The sequence below is a fragment of the Salmo salar genome, chromosome 07 (genome assembly GCF_965601325.2).
Source record: "Salmo salar chromosome 07, fSalSal1, whole genome shotgun sequence".
NCBI lineage: Eukaryota > Metazoa > Chordata > Actinopteri > Salmoniformes > Salmonidae > Salmo > Salmo salar.
Window position 1 is genome coordinate 14,257,890 of NC_138297.1, and position 18,945 is coordinate 14,276,834.

The window sequence follows — 18,945 nt, forward strand, 5'->3', positions numbered from 1 at the left end:
CAGGCCTGCTGTAAAGTGCTATTGAAGGTTTTAGGATTTTTCTTCCTCGGGCTTTTAGTGGCTCCTGGTGGTCAAACAGCCCCATCTTCAAGGCTATGTTTACTACAATCGTTTCGTCCAGATGAAAACAAATACACTATACAATGTTGCAACAAAGGTGTAGGTGAAACACTGGTTACAGTGTTCATCATAACCTCATATTTCTACTTCAGGATGGCAACATATTTAACAAGAAGAGTAGAGACATGTGTCTAATGTTTACACAAGGCAGATAGTTGTTGATTAGCTAGCGAACATTACTTATTAGTGACACGGATGTGCAATTGAAAGGATCAGATGAAGACGAATTTGGAATAGAGATTGTTCTTCAAGAGACAAAAAAAAGCACCATTCTGTGTATACGGTAAGTAACGGAAAGCTACGGCTGAATGATAGTAAAGTTATTTATTTATTTCACCTTTATTTAACCAGGTAGCCCAGTTGAGAACTAGTTATCATTTACGACTGTGACCTGACCAAGATAAAACAAAGCAGTGCGACAGAAACAACACCTATTTGCTAGTTAGCTAGCTTTAGGTCTTAGGAAAAGGGCCATAGGAATCCAGCTACCGTATGATATGAATACTAGCTAGTTAACGGCAGGCCAAAGCTTGCTATATTATGTTTCGTTGCATCTTACATCTGAACGAGAGTTATTCGGGGACGTATGCTGATGCTATTGACCAATGCAGGTCCAACAAGGTTGTTGGAAAAGCTCTGCAGAGGAGAGGAGAAAGACCGGACGTTTTATGTCGCTCAGCGTGCAGAGACAGAACATAATGCACCTTCTTTCAGTGGGAAGATGAAAAGGTAAACGAGTTATCTTTTTGTATCCCCTGGCAAATATAGTGGGCCTAATATATACATGTAACTCAGTCAACCGTTCCAGTGATGGCCACTCTAGCACAGGTGGGATTGGAAATGTTCACAAAAGCGTGCAAAACAAACCGCTTTTGTCCATTTATTAGCAGCACATATAAACATGTAGCTAGCAGAAATTCCATACAGCCAGATGGAATTACAGTAGGCGCATATCATAGTTCCAACGTGTTAATGGTGAGTATGGTAAGAGCTGTATCACAGTTTCTGAAATGCATAGCTGTTCTCTTGACTGTATGCTCTCCATAGATACGTTAAGATAGTTTACTCAGGCCTTTTACCGTAAAAAAATAAAGTCAGTTCCGGTCTCCCATCAATGCAAAAGCTGCTGGGTCAGGTCTACTTAGTTCAATAGGATAATCTAATTTGCATACTCCTCCCTTCCTCTCATCGCCTCCTTCTCAAAATCTATTTGACGTCAGAGGGGGAGGACCTCTAGCTTTCTCATCCAATGGGGTTTGAGAAGGAGAGAAGATGCGAGGACTATGCAATTGAGATTCTCCAGTTGACTTTCATTGAACCCGGAAAAAAACAAACAGAGTGGGTTGTCCCGCTTCCTCTTCCATCGCTGCCTGTGCATCCCCACTTCCTGGTCACCTGTGACATGACCAGTGACACAACATATAGTGCCCTCTATACAAATTAAGTGTACTATACAAAGACAGACAAACTATAGACAACACAACAACCAAATAAGTTGGCCAAAATGGCTCCTACAATAGTCTACAATTCCTTTTATGGAACTCTAATTAATACCTCTGCCTTCTCAAAAGTCCTTGTTTGTGCACATATACAGTAGCTAACTACACTCCCTTGTTTTCACCAGGCGTGTGACATGTCTGTTTGTGTTGTAGGTGTCTGAGGCCAGGCTTATGGCCCGAGAGGATGTGAACCGGTCAAAGATGCCAACTTCCACCCATCAGGAGTACTGCTCCAGGTAAATATCCTACACCTGTCCAGACATGTAGGGGGACTCTATCCACAGAACTATTCCATTCCATGTTAGAGGTGGAACAGTATAGTTCTGTGGATAACAGTGGTGCAGCGGTCTAAGGCACTGCAACTCAGTGCTAGAGGCGTCACTACAGACCCTGGTTCGATCCCAGGCTGTATCACAACCGGCCGTGATTGGGAGTCCCATAGGGCGGCGCACAATTGGCCCAGCGTCGTCCGTTTTAGGGGAGGGTTTGGCCGTCATTGTAAAATAAGAATTTGTTCTTAACTGACTTGCCTAGTTAAATAAAGGTTAAATAAAAAAACTCTAAGTACCTTTGATAAGTTGCCAGACAGATCATATAATGAGTATTTCACTTGACAGTTCTTCTCACCACCTCTACATAATGTTCTTCCAATTAAAACAATGGTTGTTTTGTTTCTTTCTTCCAATCCAGGTTTTGAAAGTTCCTCGCTCTCCCCCTAGGAAGGAAGTTCTGCCAGGACTGTCAGCTCCTCTTTCTAACGGGAGAATGGGAAGGCCACACCTCTCACAAGATATCGCAGGCTGATGACATCAGAGGCCCAGTCTGATGCTGAAACCCTTGGAGAACAAGACGAGTAACGCCCAGTACCTGTTCGCCGATCGCAGCTGTCACTTCCTGTTGGATAACATTGCCAAGCGGGGCTACAGGAAGGTTCTCTGTGTCGGGACGCCCAGGTGAGGGCTTTGATTTGGACTTCCTGTCTGTCGTGTTGTTTAAACAGGGGTCATGTTAATTAGGGCCAAATGTTTTGCAAGTTAGGTTCACATAGTACCTCCCACTTCATGCCTTTCCAGAGTGTTTTCTTCCATTTCGTGCCTACTGAACACGATCTGGTGTTTTAGGTTAGATTCAAGTGCTTTGTTACGCTCTTTGAGTTGTTGTCATTTGTCTTGTTGTGTTTTTAAATATATCCATCAAAAGCATCATAGCCAATAATTAAAAGTACAGACGTTCTATATTACAATGTTAAGTGTTTCAGGGATTGTTTGTTATTATGTGTGATTGTTTATTTCACTGTTTCTTCCAGACTCCAGGAGCTGATCAAGCTAAGAAACCAGGAAGATAAAGGTGACCCCATGAAAAGTCTGCTACTGGCTGTGAACTTCAGGTCAGTTTTATTTGACAAGGTCACACAATGCATTGTTCAGATGAACATTTGCTATGAGTGAACAAAACAGGCATAGAAATGAATTGAGAGTAGAGCACACACTTTGAATAGTACATGACTGTGCGTATCGAACAATGCTTATTGACATTTATGGATCGCTATGGGAGTGTTGATGTCCCGTATCTCCATATGGCTGGGCCACACCTGTCCCTCTGATGGTCTTAGGAACGAGAACGCAGGGTACAGGGGCTCAGTGAACTGATGATGCACCCTATCAAACACGGTCGTCAGGGCTGCAGAGAACTCCTGCAGGACCTTCATAGTCTCGGCATCGTAGAACGCCAGCTTTCCCTTCTCGTAGTGCACCCACACGCCCACCCTACCTGGCACCCCTCGCCCGCTGGCGGAGCACGACACGTGCCTGTCGTTGTGCCAGGCGGAGAGACGGCCATGCCTGAGCTCCACACACCATGAGTTTCTGTTCCGCCCCAGCTTGGCGCCTTTGTCCCGCCCCTTCCTGTCCAGGCAGCCGTAGGCCACGCCCACAGCCCAGGCAGAGCAGCAGCGGACGTCGGCCTCCCAGTAGCGTTGGCCCGTTGTCACGGCAACAGAGCCCAGGGCACAGCAGACCTTGTCGAACTGGAGAGGGTGCTCTGGAGAAGACTGGGCGAAGTCAGAGAAGCACATGACTCGTCCTTCTCCCGTCACTGTGATCTTGCTATGGCAGGTCTGCCTGTCCATCATCACTGGGAAAGAATCTGAAAACGGATAAAACAGAAACCCTTTCTGTATCTGTGACCTATCTCTTTTTCCCCAAAATCCTACCTAGATCCAGAGTGAGATTTTACCATGTAGAGATTTGATCATAGCCTCTGTGGCTAGATGGATAAGCAGACATAACGTTTGTTACCCAGCAACAGTGTCTTCCTCTGAAGCTGGGCCTTCAGGTCCTTGTAAAAGGAGCGTAGGGTTTTCAGAAGCTTCTCAAACCTCTCTTCGTTCAGCCGGATCTCTGCTTCGGAAGCATCTGGCTTCTTATGGCTACAGGGGGACAGACAGTTCCACATGGACTTATCCCAATGCCAGAGTTCCTATACATTCATCAAAAAAAGCCTAGTCATAACATCAAGGTAAGAAAATGAGAGAAGTTAGGGTATTGTTTTATATTTTTTACCTGAGATTGTCAGGAAGATTCTGTAAAATGGAGTAAACAGAATTGTTGAAATAGCATAACACTGAAACTCCCATTAGCCTACATGTGGTTAATCTGAAATATCTAGAATCAGACCTGTTTATCGCCCCCTGTCCAAGTCCGCCCCAGGGATTTCTGGGTAGTGGTGATGCTCCTCTGGACCTGTCCTAGGTGCTGGTCCCAGCCCTTCAAGACATGGTCTAGTCTGGCGCTGGTCTCTATGCGGTCCAGCTCCAGAGAGTCCACCATGGCCTGCTGGTCTCTCTGCAGGGCAGCCCTCATGCCCTCGACCCTCTCCCTCACCTGGTGCTTCATCACCTCTGTGCTCCTCTTCATCATGACAGGTGAGGAAATTGTGAAGTTAAGGGGAACCCATAGCTTAGATGCAAGTCTGTTTCTGAGCTAACTTCTATGTCGTTCGCCATGACAATGACAAACGAGTTAGCAGACTGCCACCAGCGCTAGGGAACTTGATGTGTTATGAGTAAGAAAAAACAAGTCTCTCATTCTAATCCATTATTTCAGCTAGTCTACGTTACCAATGCAAGGTTAAGAAATATGGAGAGAATTCTCTATGGGTTGTGTTGCCCTTGGCTGCAGTGGCACTTATGGACCATAGGGAGGCAGTGTTGTACTCACAGAGAGATCAGCCTTGCGTTTCTTCAGAGATTGAATGTGGGCCTTAGTTCTGGTTCTTTCTGACTGCAGTTCCTCCAGGCGTCTGGACAGCTCCTCCTACAGCACAGATGGGGTTTGAGAGGACAACACAGAGTGAAACTCTCATTGATGCTTTTCTCAATTACTGCAAATGAGAATTGCTTCTGAATAGATTGATTCTCAGTCACTACTAATGACGATTGATTTTGAATCGATTGGTTTCCAATTAGCTAGTGCAAATGAGACCGTCTTGTTTAAATAAAGGTGAAATACTAGCCATTACCACCAGGGAATCATTGGTAACAGGACTAGCAGCTGTTACTATCATAGCATTTACCTCGGAGAGATTTCTGGATGCCGCCACCTTGCGGAGCAGCTTTGGGGAGCGAGGGTACGGCTGAACCATCCCCTCTCCAGTGGCGTGACTGTCCAGGGGGACCAGGGAGAGAGTGCCATCCTGTAGCACTGCCTGATATTCTACAGGGGGATCCATGGCACCACTCTGGACTGAGAGCAAAGAGCCAGGGGACACTTCCAGTCTCTGGTCATCGGTTATTAGGTCCTTATCTGCCATGGCTAATAAAGTGGTAGTCACATAAACTTAGACACACTTAAATCTATTCCCTGCCACTGTGCTTTGATGATCTCCTTCTATGCACAACTTAGTCAAAGTTTTCAAAAATACAGGTAATGCTACAACTTAGTACCATAAATATTTAGCAGGATAGCTAGGCTAATTGCAGGATAGCAGAACGGATTAATGCATCATATAGCTCAATGCATTTCATTGAAAGGAATTCTTGACAGAAGTTTACCAGTGCCTTCTGTTGTTTAATCATAACCCTCCTGCAGCTTTAAGAAAATGAGTTCTTTGCCAGTTCTGTGCCCGACAATCCCAAACGACTCAATATTGGTATAGCCTAATGTATGTTTATGAGCTGTATGTATGTTCATACTCACTCTGTTCCTATGTCTCATCCGTTCTCTGTGCGTGTCTGCAAGGAATGTGTCAGACTGAACACCAGCAAGGGTGTGGTGTCGAGTAACAAGCTGAGTCCTGTGTGTTTGTGTGTGTGAGTGAGTGAGCCTTACTGTTGCTCAAGTGCCCTTCAGTGATTATCTTGCCAAGATTGGAAATGTATAATCACACCCATACAAACCAGTGGACTTCCTGTTAAGTACAGGAGGAGGCCAGCTGCCGTGGTGCTCCCACCCTAATCCTCCATGCTCATAGTGATCCTACCTTACACGAAATGAACGATTTAATGAAAGCACTAGCAGATGTCATGTGGAAATCTTGTTTTTGTCTGTTCCAGATATGCTCAGTTCTATGGCGAGTTCTGTCACTGCAACATGTTCAACCACCACTTCTTTAGAGGAGAGGTTAAAGTTTCAACCTTATGATTGTCTTAAAATTAATTTATCCAAAGGCTTGATCCTTTTTTTAATGTTTAACTTTTATGAGTATTGAATTCCATGTAATGTTTTTAACCTGTCTGGGCTAGGGGGCAGTATTTTCACGGCCGGATGAAAAACGTACCCAATTTAAACAGGTTACTACTCTGGCCCAGAAACTAGAATATGCAAATTATTAGTAGATTTGGATAGGAAACACTGAAGTTTCTAAAACTGTTTGAATGGTGTCTGTGAGTATAACAGAACTCATATGGCATGCAAAAACCTGAGAAAAAGTCAACCAGGAAGTGGAGGATCTGAGAATTGTAGTTCTTCTTCTTTCTAGTCCTTTTCGAAACTACAGTATCCGTGGGGTTATGTTGCACTTCCTAAGGCTTCCATTGGCTGTCTAAAGCCTTCAGAAAGTGGTTTGAGCATTCTCCTGTCACTGGGCAGATAATAGGAGCTCAGTTTCTGAGTGGACTGCCTGGCAACAAAGGGATTGGATATGCGCGGTCATGCGAGAACGCTGTTCCTTCTTTTTCTCCTTGAATGAATACGCTATTGTCCGGTTGGAATATTATCGCAATTTTACGTTAAAAATACCATAAAGATTGATTTTAAACAGCGTTTGACATGCTTCTAAGTACGGTAATGGAACATTTTGACTTTTTGTCTCTGGTTCCGCGCTCGCGCGTTATGCCTTTGGATAAGTGATCTGAACGCACAAACAAAACGGAGGTATTTGGACATAAATATGGATTATTTGGAACAAAAACAACATTTCTTGTGGAAGTAGCAGTCCTGGGAGTGCATTCTGACGAAGATCAGCAAAGGTAAGAGAATATTTCTAATACTAATTCTGAGTTTAGGTTGCCCCGAACTTGGCGGGTGTCTGTATAGCTCACCGTGATGGTTGAGCTATGTACTCAGAATATTGAAAAATGTGCTTTCTCCGTAAAGCTATTTTAAAATCTGACACAGTGGTTGCATCCAGGGGTAGTCTATCTATAATTCTTTAAATAATTGTTATATATTTTGTCAACATTTATGATGAGTATTTTTGTAAATTGATGTGCACATTCACCGGAGGTTTTGGTGGGAATACATTTTCTGAACATCACGCGCCAATGTAAAATGCTGCTTTTGGATATAAATATGAACTTTATCGAACAAAACATACATGTATTGTGTAACATAATGTCCTATGAGTGTCATCTGATGAAGATCGTCAAAGGTTAGTGCTTCATTTAGCTGTGTTTTGGGTTTTATTGACACATGTCCTTGCTTGGAAAATGGCTGTGTAATTCTTTTTGTCTATGTACTCTCCTAACATAATGTAATGTCATGTTTTGTTTTCACTGTAAAGCCTTTTTGAAATCAGACAATGTGGTTACATCAAGGAGAAGTGTATGTTTGAGAAAGTTGAATTATGACATTTTGTTGTTTATGAATTTGCCTAGGGGCGGAAATCCCGGGGGGGGACGGGGGGCACACGACCCCCCCATCCTGGGAAAAATATGATTTGTCCCCCCCAATATATCACTGAAACATAACTATGTAATTTAAATCATATTAATAATACGCAATGAAAGCAATTGTGCTGATTATAGACACTTAATAGCGCGTTTTTAAGTTTCAAAAGATTGCGACCCCCCCCCCCCACCCTTTGCCTCACAATGGTTTGATCCACTGCCAGTTCCTTAGCTTGCTAGGTAACAGAGAGGTCGTATCTACTGTCTGAAAGGCACTCAATGCACGTAACTGACGTGAGGTTAATCCAGTCAATCGCGCACACACACTAGCTGAATATGCAGAGCTAGCGCGCAAATATTAACTATTAAGCTAGCTAGTACCTATTCCATTTATGTGGCGTCGTCAAAGATGGAATCTTTGCTATCGTCAATTTATTCCAAGATCAGCATGCAGATGATGTAAGTTAGTGCTTCAAAGTCCCTGTGATAAGGTTAGCGATAAACTGAAATCCAAACTGAACAGAACTACACTCTCTTCTACCATTGTCTTAAATATATTTAATGGTCTCGTTGCAAAAGCTAAATTGTCGCAAGGGAACTTTTATTTATTTATTTTATTTCACCTTTATTTAACCCGGTTAGCAAAGATTATAGCAAACACCACTGAAACTGAATTGGTGCTCGCTAGCTTTGCAAATTCAGCTATTGTTGGAAGCCAGCCAATATGAAACAAACTATTAAAATTACAAAAGGTTGCAGCATATGTAGTGTAAATGGTGAACTCATACAGCTGTCAACTCTTGTCATTTTAATCCGTTTCACATTTGCTAGCTACCTTTTAGATCGAAGCCCAAATAGAATGATTGAAGATGATAGAAGCCCAGCTCCTACTGTAAATAACCTACACACTGTGTGTGTGTGTAGCTAGCCAGCCAGCCAGGTAGAAAAATGGCAGAAAAATAAAAGACGGACATCAGAGTATTTTTCAATACACCAAAACGCATAGTAAGAACCCTAGTAGCCTAATATCTCAAAGACTAGTTGATAAAATGTTCATAAGAAAGAAATGAAATTCTAATGGAAATGTTTCACAATGACGTCATTAGGCAGAGCAGGCAACAGATCGCACACAGACAGCAGAGTTGGGGACAGATATGTGTAACCGATGTGAAATGGCTAGTTAGTTAGCGGTGGTGCGCGCTAATAGCATTTCAATCAGTGACGTCACTCGCTCTGAGACTTGAAGTAGGGTTTCCCCTTGCGTTGCAAGGGCCGCGGCTTTTGTGGCGCGATGGGTAACGATGCTTCGTGGGTGTCAGTTGTTGATGTGTGCAAGGGTCCCTGGTTCAAGCCCGGGTTGGGGCGAAGAGAGGGACGGAACCTACACTGTTACATATGCAGGGACAGACTGGCAGAGACAGGGAGTCTCAGGTAAGTTTATTGAGTCTTTGTTTGGCAACATTATGAAAGGTTCTACATTTTTTTTACTTGTAAAATAGGAACATAATTGGAAAATGCCATGGATACCCCCACTCTCAACTTAAACTGGTGACTGAACTAAGATTTGTTAAAGGCAATGGTATTGCTGTTGTGATTAGTTGTGTAGTTTTGGGTACCGGTAGTTAGGAGTACGGCAAACACCTTATTCCTTTGGTTCCTCAATATACATTTACCATATTACAATGTAGGCTATGTGTTACAGCACTACTTTTGGTGTCCCCCTCAGGAATTGCTCTTGAGAAAATTTCATGTAATTGTCCCCTCCAAAGTTGATATTGGATTTTCGCCCCTGAATTTGCCTAGCCCATAGAAGTTAAACAGGCAGCGAGCGGGGTCGTCCAAGCCTTCCTCAGTGAGGGGAAAATGGGGAGAAAGGGATCATGGTGTCTGACCCTCCATTTGGGGGCCTGGTGAAGCCTCTGGCCCACAGTTTCCCCCAAATCTCAGAAACGCAGAGGAAACTGCAGACCTCCGGTTAGCGTTGCATTTAACTAATTTGTCTCCGCTAATGAAATAAATTAAATGCCAATCGATTGGATTAATTATTAACAACGTAATACATTTTCCAATTCCAAACATTGACATACATGTTCCTAGATATTTTTAAGTAGAAATGAAGGACTTAAATCCATAACCTGATTTTATTCAATATATATATATTTTTTTGTGTGTGTGTGTTTCTCCAGAGAACAGTGTGGAGATGCCCATGGTTTGGAGCTTGCCATACTTCTTTGAGCCGCGCATCCTGGAGTGCTTCCCCTCTTACATCATGCTAGACTACCAGGCAAGGCAGTTGTATTCAGACGTATTGGCTAATCTTAGGAGCACAACTTGACATATGTACATTAGTAAAAGATAATGATTGATAATAATGTGCATTTACTATAATGTATGTATACCCGATGTCTCTCTGCTTGTCACTCAGCATTATGGATTGTGGGTAAGGCCTTGTGGTAGACTAGCGTCCTGTCCAAGGGGTGTACTTGTACATCAAGCTGCCTCACGCTACAGAAACTGGAGATAGGCTCCTGGACTATGGGCCGTTCTGGCTCGGACAAGGCTACTTACTTTGTTTTACTGTATGTAGTCCTTCCACCACCAAACGGACTCATTGGGTAGTCCTTCCACCACTAAACGGACTCATTGGGTAGTCCTTCCACCACTAAACGGACTCATTGGGTAGTCCTTCCACCACTAAACGGACTCATTGGGTAGTCCTTCCACCACTAAACGGACTCATTGGGTAGTCCTTCCACCACCAAACGGACTCATTGGGTAGTCCTTCCACAACCAAACGGACTCATTGGGTAGTCCTTCCACCACCAAACGGACTCATTGGGTAGTCCTTCCACCACTAAACGGACTCATTGCGTAGTCCTTCCACCACTAAACGGACTCATTGGGTAGTCCTTCCACCACTAAACGGACTCATTGTTGTTCTCTTAGGTGGACTATGACAACCATCCCCTCTACAAAGATGGACAGAAAGCAGTCCCCTGTCTGCCTGTTCACCAACCTGACATCACGAGACATCATCCTCCCTAAAGAGGGGGGGTCAGGTACACACACCAACCTGACCCTCCTTCCTGAGGGGGGGTTACAGGTACACACACCAACCTGACCCTCCTTCCTGAGGGGCGGGGGTACAGGTACACACACCAACCTGACCCTCCTTCCTGAGGGGCGGGGGTTACAAGTACACACACCAACCTGACCCTCCTTCCTAAAGAGGGGGGGGGTTACAGGTACACACACCAACCTGACCCTCCTTCCTGATGGGGGGGTTACAGGTACACACACCAACCTGACCCTCCTTCCTGAGGGGGTGGGGGGGGTTACAGGTACACACACCAACCTGACCCTCCTTCCTGAGGGGGTGGGGGGGGTTACAGGTACACACACCAACCTGACCCTCCTTCCTGAGGGGGGGGGGGTTACAGGTACACACACCAACCTGACCCTCCTTCCTGAGGGGGGGGGTTACAGGTACACACACCAACCTGACCCTCCTTCCTGAGGGGGGGGGGGGGTTACAGGTACACACACCAACCTGACCTTCCTTCCTGAGTGGGGGGAGGGTTACAGGTACACACACCAACCTGACCCTCCTTCCTGAGGGGCGGGGGTTACAGGTACACACACCAACCTGACCCTCCTTCCTAAAGAGGGGGGGGGTTACAGGTACACACACCAACCTGACCCTCCTTCCTGATGGGGGGGTTACAGGTACACACACCAACCTGACCCTCCTTCCTGAGGGGGTGGGGGGGGTTACAGGTACACACACCAACCTGACCCTCCTTCCTGAGGGGGGGGTTACAGGTACACACACCAACCTGACCCTCCTTCCTGAGGGGGGGGGGTTACAGGTACACACACCAACCTGACCCTCCTTCCTGAGGGGGGGGGGGGGGGGGTTACAGGTACACACACCAACCTAACCCTCCTTCCTGAGGGGGGGGGTTACAGGTACACACACCAACCTGACCTTCCTTCCTGAGTGGGGGGAGGGTTACAGGTACACACACCAACCTGACTCTCCTTCCTGAGGGGGGGGATTACAAGTACAACCCACTATTCCATGTTGCACATGAGCCAAATGCCTTTTACAGTAATCTAATCATATTAAGATGTCATCCTAAATGGAACATGGAAAATCTAGTTCGTCTGATTGGTCAGTTTAAAAATTATTCATTTTGGTGGGATAAAATATATATATTATATATAGATAAATATTAGAGTGGAATTCTGAAGAGATTACATTTGATTCGTCTGTCTTGGTCTTTGCTTTTCTTAGATTCTGCAAAGTCTGTGAGAGAGATGTGTGGTCTGAGAACAAGCATTGTGTTAAATGCAACGTGTGCCCTTCGAAGGTATGTATTTCCCCACTGCAGGCTGAAAAAGTTATGTTGCAACAGTTTTAACTTGAAATAATTGCCTACTTTGCGTTGAATGAGAGGTGCATGTGCTTCATAAGCTGCGATATCACTTTTCACAACAGACTTTCAGTTATCTTCTCTCTTTGTTCTTTCAGGATGGGAGACAGTATTGCTCAGAGTGTCAGAAGTGTGTGTGAAGCCATGTGAGTATCTCCTAGACTGCTAACACTGCTAAACCCCGATGTTCATGGTGTGGGTTGAGTGACGGTTTGACTGGCACCTCTGCCCTCTCCCCCTCCCCAGCCTGGTGTCACTGCCAGTCCTGTGGCCCCTGTGCCCTCTGGGACCAACCCTGTGGGAACAGCCCGGGTCTGGAAGGCTGCTTCAACTGTGGTAGCTTGAAGCACAAACGCAGAGCCTGTCCCCTCAAAGACAAACAGAGGACCAGTAACAAGTGAGTTTACTGTACTTCATATACCCAGACACAACACACAGAGAAGCACAGAAACAGACACACAGGGCTGACACTAAACTACTGTATGCTCCCAGCTCTACCCATGTCAGTACAGTTTTGTTACACACCCTAAATGGCATGTTTCTCTGAGGGTTTGTACGGATTGTGTTTGCCTGTGATTGTGTCTGAACTTGCTCTCTCCCTCCTGTCCCAGTAAGACCAAGGGAGGCAGGATCCTGCCCAAACAACAACCCAAAAAGTCAAATTCCAAGAGGCAGTCTGGAGCCCAGCGCAGAACCAACAAGTTGGAGACAGCAGAATAGGTCACATAACCCTACTTTCACAACTCACCACACAGCAAGGGAGATGTGTGTTTAGCAGATGTGAAGTAGTCATTAGTTGCAAACGTGTGTGTGTGTGTGTGTGTGTGTGTGTGTGTGGTTGGTTGCTGTATTGTAGTCAGTCAGTCTTTAAAGATATTTAAGTTATGTTTTTTCTTAATAAAGATGAATTATCTCATGTTACACCACCATTTTGAATTCACAGAATTCTTGATTTCCTGCTGTATGTCAATGTGTAATGCTGTTTTTATAGCTCTAGTAGGAACAAGTCCACACAAAGAACAGAAGCTGTGTCGTTGAAGAAGGCTCTGCGCATGTTTGACGTTACCTCCAAAATGAGGTCAATGCCATTGCATCAAAATAACTGACTGGACTGCATGTATGAAACTAAAGCTTAGCTTTTGAGGAGATTTCTGTAAGGAAACAGGTGAAAGGCATACATATTTTTTTTATTTCTGTGCTCAAGACGGTGGGATAGAAATCCAATATTTTCCTAACCTGCAGGCAGATGATACCGAAGATAGAGAAAATAATTCCTTTATGCATTCCATCCGGCTCTGGACTAATACATGTTACAGTGGAGACAACTCATGTCCTTCTAGGAAGGAGCGCAGGCAATAGACAAACAATGGAGAAGGATAACTCAGAACCTTCTGGAATAGTGTTGTGATCTCACTGTATTTAGCTAGTTTATCTTCAGTTTCTGAATACAAATAATAATGATTTATTATGCAAGTGATATCTAGAAAGAGATGTAGAACATATAGCCTTTTAAGAAGCTGATTTGCAATTAGCATGCATATTCACATGAACCTGAGTGAAGCATAAATGAATGTACATTTTATTGTGTCACTTCCTTTGTTAGCTACTAGTTTCTTCCTGTATCTGTCATCAACACCATTCCCTGTGGATTTTCTGTTTATTTTCTTCCAATTAACCTTGTGTCACGGTTGTTATTTAGTAAACAATCTTCTGAATATCTGGCTCCGATTCATTTGAATGACACTGATACACTGCTATCCTCTGTATTGAGTAATGTCTTTTGCAGAGTGTATTACAGTGTCCAAGTCACACCCCATAGTGCATTGCAGTGGGCAAAGGTGTGTGTGAGTAGGAGTGGACCTAACAAGACCTCACCCAGACGCTGATCGGATATGACACTGAGTTTACATGCACACACACCGGTCGCTGCATGGGGACAAGGGAGTATTAGAACACGCGCACATGCTCACAGCCAGGTTCACACATATATTCATGGAGAAGATGAGGGGGGGAAAAGAGATTCACAGTGAGCTGTTACACACCGCCCAATGTTCTTCCTCACAGTGGTAAAGGTCTCTTCAGGACAACTTTGCTTCAGTGAACTCAGCCAAGATCAATTCTTAAATGTCCCTGCCGTCATGAAGAGCCTGTGCATGGATTACAAACAGTTGAGTCCATTTGGGCTAACTCCTTACATCCAGTTCCACTGGTCTGTGTCGATCATTTCCAGGTCAATCATCCATATCAACAAACATCCTGTTTGGTTAGAGGACTGAAGTTCTGTCAGGCACATTTCCTCAGAGAGAGAGAGAGAACAAAAGAGGGACAGGGACTGGAAAGAGAAGCCAAATGTGCAAAGCCAGACAGAGAATTAAAGAAAGACAGACAGAGATGGACTGGCAAACCAGAGAGATTGAGAGAAAGAGAGAGAGAAAAAGCGAGTAGCCACCAGACTGTTTGAAGCTGTTTGACTGAAGCAAACAGGTCTGACTGGCGCTCCTAACACTAAACAGATCTGTATGTGCTGTCTTCCTCTCTATGAATTGGACATTAGTCTATGGGGGAGAAAAAAATCTAATTTGATCTGGGATTAACTAGACTTTCTCACCTCCAATGAATCCAAAGGGAGATGTGTTTTTCTCTTTTTCCTCCATCAAACCACTACAGGGACAGGTTATAGGAGCGATGAGAGAAGCAGTAGAAAGAAGTGGAGAGGTGGATCAGAATGGAGATGAAAGAAACGAATGTGTGGACACACATACACACACACACGCACACACACTGCCCATTCTGTCACCGTCACCTTCCAGTTATAATGTTCACTTAATTATCTTTCAGAGGGTATTACGGTCACCATGGTGATAAATCATGTTTTGGTCCAGGTTCTTATGGTGAATGGACAACGTTCTTGTCAGGTCACACAAAGCTCTTGTATGAGTATTTTATTACACCTGAGGTGAATTCATTCAACTGTTTTTAAACTGATACAAAATGTTGACTTTTCTTTTTGTTGTGGTATGATGCCAGCCAGGATTTTTCTTGCTCAGGGAATTCTCAAAGCCCTAGTCACATAATGTGGTCAGGAAAAACTCAGGGCCATTTAAATATAACAGTGATACCTCCACAACACCAAACCAACAATCAGGTAATCAACTGTCACAACACCAAACCAACTGTCAGTTAATCAACTGTCACATCACCAAACCAACTGTCAGTTAACCAACTGTCACAACACCAAACCAACTGTCAGTTAATCAACTGTCACAACACAACACCAACTGTCAGTTAACGAACTGTCACAACACCAAACCAACTGTCAGTTAACCAACTATCACAACACCAAACCAACTGTCAGTTAACCAACTGTCACAACACCAAACCAACTGTCAGTTAACCAACTGTCACTACACCAAACCAACTGTCAGTTAACCAACTGTCACATCACAACACCAACTGTCAGTTAACCAACTGTCACAACACCAAAACAACTGTCAGTTAACCAACTGTCACAACACCAAACCAACTGTCAGTTAACCAACTGTCACATCACCAAACCAACTGTCAGTTAACCAACTGTCACAACACCAAACCAACTGTCAGTTAACCAACTGTCACAACACCAAACCAACTGTCAGTTAACCAACTGTCACAACACCAAACCAACTGTCAGTTAACCAACTGTCACAACACCAAACCAACTGTCACATCACCAAACCTACTGTCAGTTAACCAACTGTCACAGCACCAAACCAATTGTCAGTTAACCAAATGTCACAACACCAAACCAACTGTCAGTTAACCAACACCAAACCAACTGTCAGTTAACCAACTGTCACAGCACCAAACCAACTGTCAATTAACCAACTGTCACAACACCAAACCAACTGTCAATTAACCAACTGTCACAGCACCAAACCAACTGTCAGTTAACCAACTGTCACAACACCAAACCAACTGTCAGTTAACCAACTGTCACAACACAAAACCAACTGTCACATCACCAAACCAACTCTCAGTTAACCAACTGTCACAACAACAAACCAACTGTGAGTTAAGCAACTATCACAAAACCAAACCAACTGTCACATCACCAAACCAACTGTCAGTTAACCAACTGTCACAACACCAAACCAACTGTCAGTTAACCAACTGTCACATCACCAAACCAACTGTCAGTTAACCAACTGTCACAACACCAAACCAACTGTCAGTTAACCAACTGTCACTACACCAAACCAACTGTCAGTTAACCAACTATCACATCACCAAACCAACTGACAGTTAAACAACTATCACAACACCAAACCAACTGTCACATCACCAAACCAACTATCAGTTAACCAACTATCACAACACCAAACCAACTGTCAGTTAACCAACTATCACAACACCAAACCAACTGTCACATCCCCAAACCAACTGTCAGTTAACCAACTATCACAAAACCAAACCAACTGTCAGTTAACCAACTGTCACAACACCAAACCAACTGTCAGTTAACCAACTGTCACATCACAACACCAACTGTCAGTTAACCAACTGTCCACATTACCAAACCAACTGTCAGTTAACCAACTGTCACAACACCAAACCAACTGTCAGTTAACCAACTGTCACAACACCAAACCAACTGTCAGTTAACCAACTGTCACAACACCAAACCAACTGTCACAGCACCAAACCAATTGTCAGTTAACCAACTGTCACAACACCAAACCAACTGTCAGTTAACCAACACCAAACCAACTGTCAGTTAACCAACTGTCACAACACCAAACCAACTGTCAGTTAACCAACTATCACAACACCAAACCAACTGTCAGTTAATCAACTGTCACAACACCAAACCAACTGTTAGTTAACCAACTGTCACATCACCAAACCAACTGTCAGTTAACCAACTGTCACAACACCAAACCAACTGTCAGTTAACCAACTGTCACAACACCAAACCAACTGTCAGTTAACCAACTGTCACATCACAACACCAACTGTCAGTTAACCAACTGTCACATCACCAAGCCAACTGTCAGTTAACCAACTGTCACAACACCAAACCAACTGTCAGTTAACCAACTGTCACAACACCAAACCAACTGTCACATCACCAAACCTACTGTCAGTTAACCAACTGTCACAGCACCAAACCAATTGTCAGTTAACCAAATGTCACAACACCAAACCAACTGTCAGTTAACCAACACCAAACCAACTGTCAGTTAACCAACTGTCACATCACCAAACCAACTGTCAGTTAATCAACTGTCACAACACCAAACCAACTGTCAGTTAACCAACTGTCACAGCACCAAACCAACTGTCAATTAACCAACTGTCACAACACCAAACCAACTGTCAGTTAACCAACTGTCAATTAACCAACTGTCACAACACCAAACCAACTGTCAGTTAACCAACTGTCACAACACCAAACCAACTGTCAGTTAACCAACTGTCACAACACAAAACCAACTGTCACATCACCAAACCAACTGTCAGTTAACCAACTGTCACAACAACAAACCAACTGTCAGTTAAGCAACTATCACAAAACCAAACCAACTGTCACATCACCAAACCAACTGTCAGTTAACCAACTATCACAACACCAAACCAACTGTCAGTTAACCAACTGTCACATCACCAAACCAACTGTCAGTTAACCAACTGTCACAACACCAAACCAACTGTCAGTTAACCAACTGTCACAACACCAAACCAACTGTCAGTTAACCAACTGTCACAACACCAAACCAACTGTCACAGCACCAAACCAATTGTCAGTTAACCAACTGTCACAACACCAAACCAACTGTCAGTTAACCAACACCAAACCAAATGTCAGTTAACCAACTGTCACAACACCAAACCAACTGTCAGTTAACCAACTATCACAACACCAAACCAACTGTCAGTTAACCAACTGTCACAACACCAAACCAACTGTCAGTTAACCAACTGTCACATCACAACACCAACTGTCAGTTAACCAACTGTCACATCACCAAGCCAACTGTCAGTTAACCAACTGTCACAACACCAAACCAACTGTCAGTTAACCAACTGTCACAACACCAAACCAACTGTCACATCACCAAACCTACTGTCAGTTAACCAACTGTCACAGCACCAAACCAATTGTCAGTTAACCAAATGTCACAACACCAAACCAACTGTCAGTTAACCAACACCAAACCAACTGTCAGTTAACCAACTGTCACATCACCAAACCAACTGTCAGTTAATCAACTGTCACAACACCAAACCAACTGTCAGTTAACCAACTGTCACAGCACCAAACCAACTGTCAATTAACCAACTGTCACAACACCAAACCAACTGTCAGTTAACCAACTGTCAATTAACCAACTGTCACAACACCAAACCAACTGTCAGTTAACCAACTGTCACAACACCAAACCAACTGTCAGTTAACCAACTGTCACAACACAAAACCAACTGTCACATCACCAAACCAACTGTCAGTTAACCAACTGTCACAACAACAAACCAACTGTCAGTTAAGCAACTATCACAAAACCAAACCAACTGTCACATCACCAAACCAACTGTCAGTTAACCAACTATCACAACACCAAACCAACTGTCAGTTAACCAACTGTCACAACACCAAACCAACTGTCAGTTAACCAACTGTCACATCACCAAACCAACTGTCAGTTAACCAACTGTCACAACACCAAACCAACTGTCAGTTAACCAACTGTCACAACACCAAACCAACTTTCAGTTAAACAACTGTCACAACACTAAACCAACTGTC

The 18,945-nt window shown here is 43.9% G+C and overlaps 1 protein-coding gene and 1 pseudogene across 2 annotated transcripts; one reads left to right on the forward strand and one right to left on the reverse strand.

Moving 5' to 3' along the window:
• Positions 1-411: 411 nt before the first annotated feature.
• On the forward strand, positions 412-13,876 carry LOC106608571 (rRNA N(6)-adenosine-methyltransferase ZCCHC4-like; annotated as a pseudogene). Its single transcript, XR_014392865.1, has 9 exons — positions 412-849; positions 1,773-1,855; positions 2,310-2,572; positions 2,926-3,006; positions 9,912-10,784; positions 12,023-12,098; positions 12,260-12,307; positions 12,408-12,558; positions 12,773-13,876. The product of XR_014392865.1 is annotated as an rRNA N(6)-adenosine-methyltransferase ZCCHC4-like (transcript).
• Positions 2,997-6,036, reverse strand: si:dkey-219e21.4 (E3 ubiquitin-protein ligase TRIM62). The gene is made up of 7 exons (XM_014206556.3): positions 5,816-6,036; positions 5,193-5,431; positions 4,838-4,933; positions 4,295-4,528; positions 4,181-4,200; positions 3,917-4,047; positions 2,997-3,764 (listed from the first exon to the last, which is right to left on the reverse strand). Exons 2-7 carry the CDS (start codon positions 5,427-5,429, stop codon positions 3,145-3,147), a joined length of 1,338 nt encoding a protein of 445 aa, XP_014062031.1. The 5' UTR covers positions 5,430-5,431; positions 5,816-6,036; the 3' UTR covers positions 2,997-3,144.
• Positions 13,877-18,945: the final 5,069 nt, after the last annotated feature.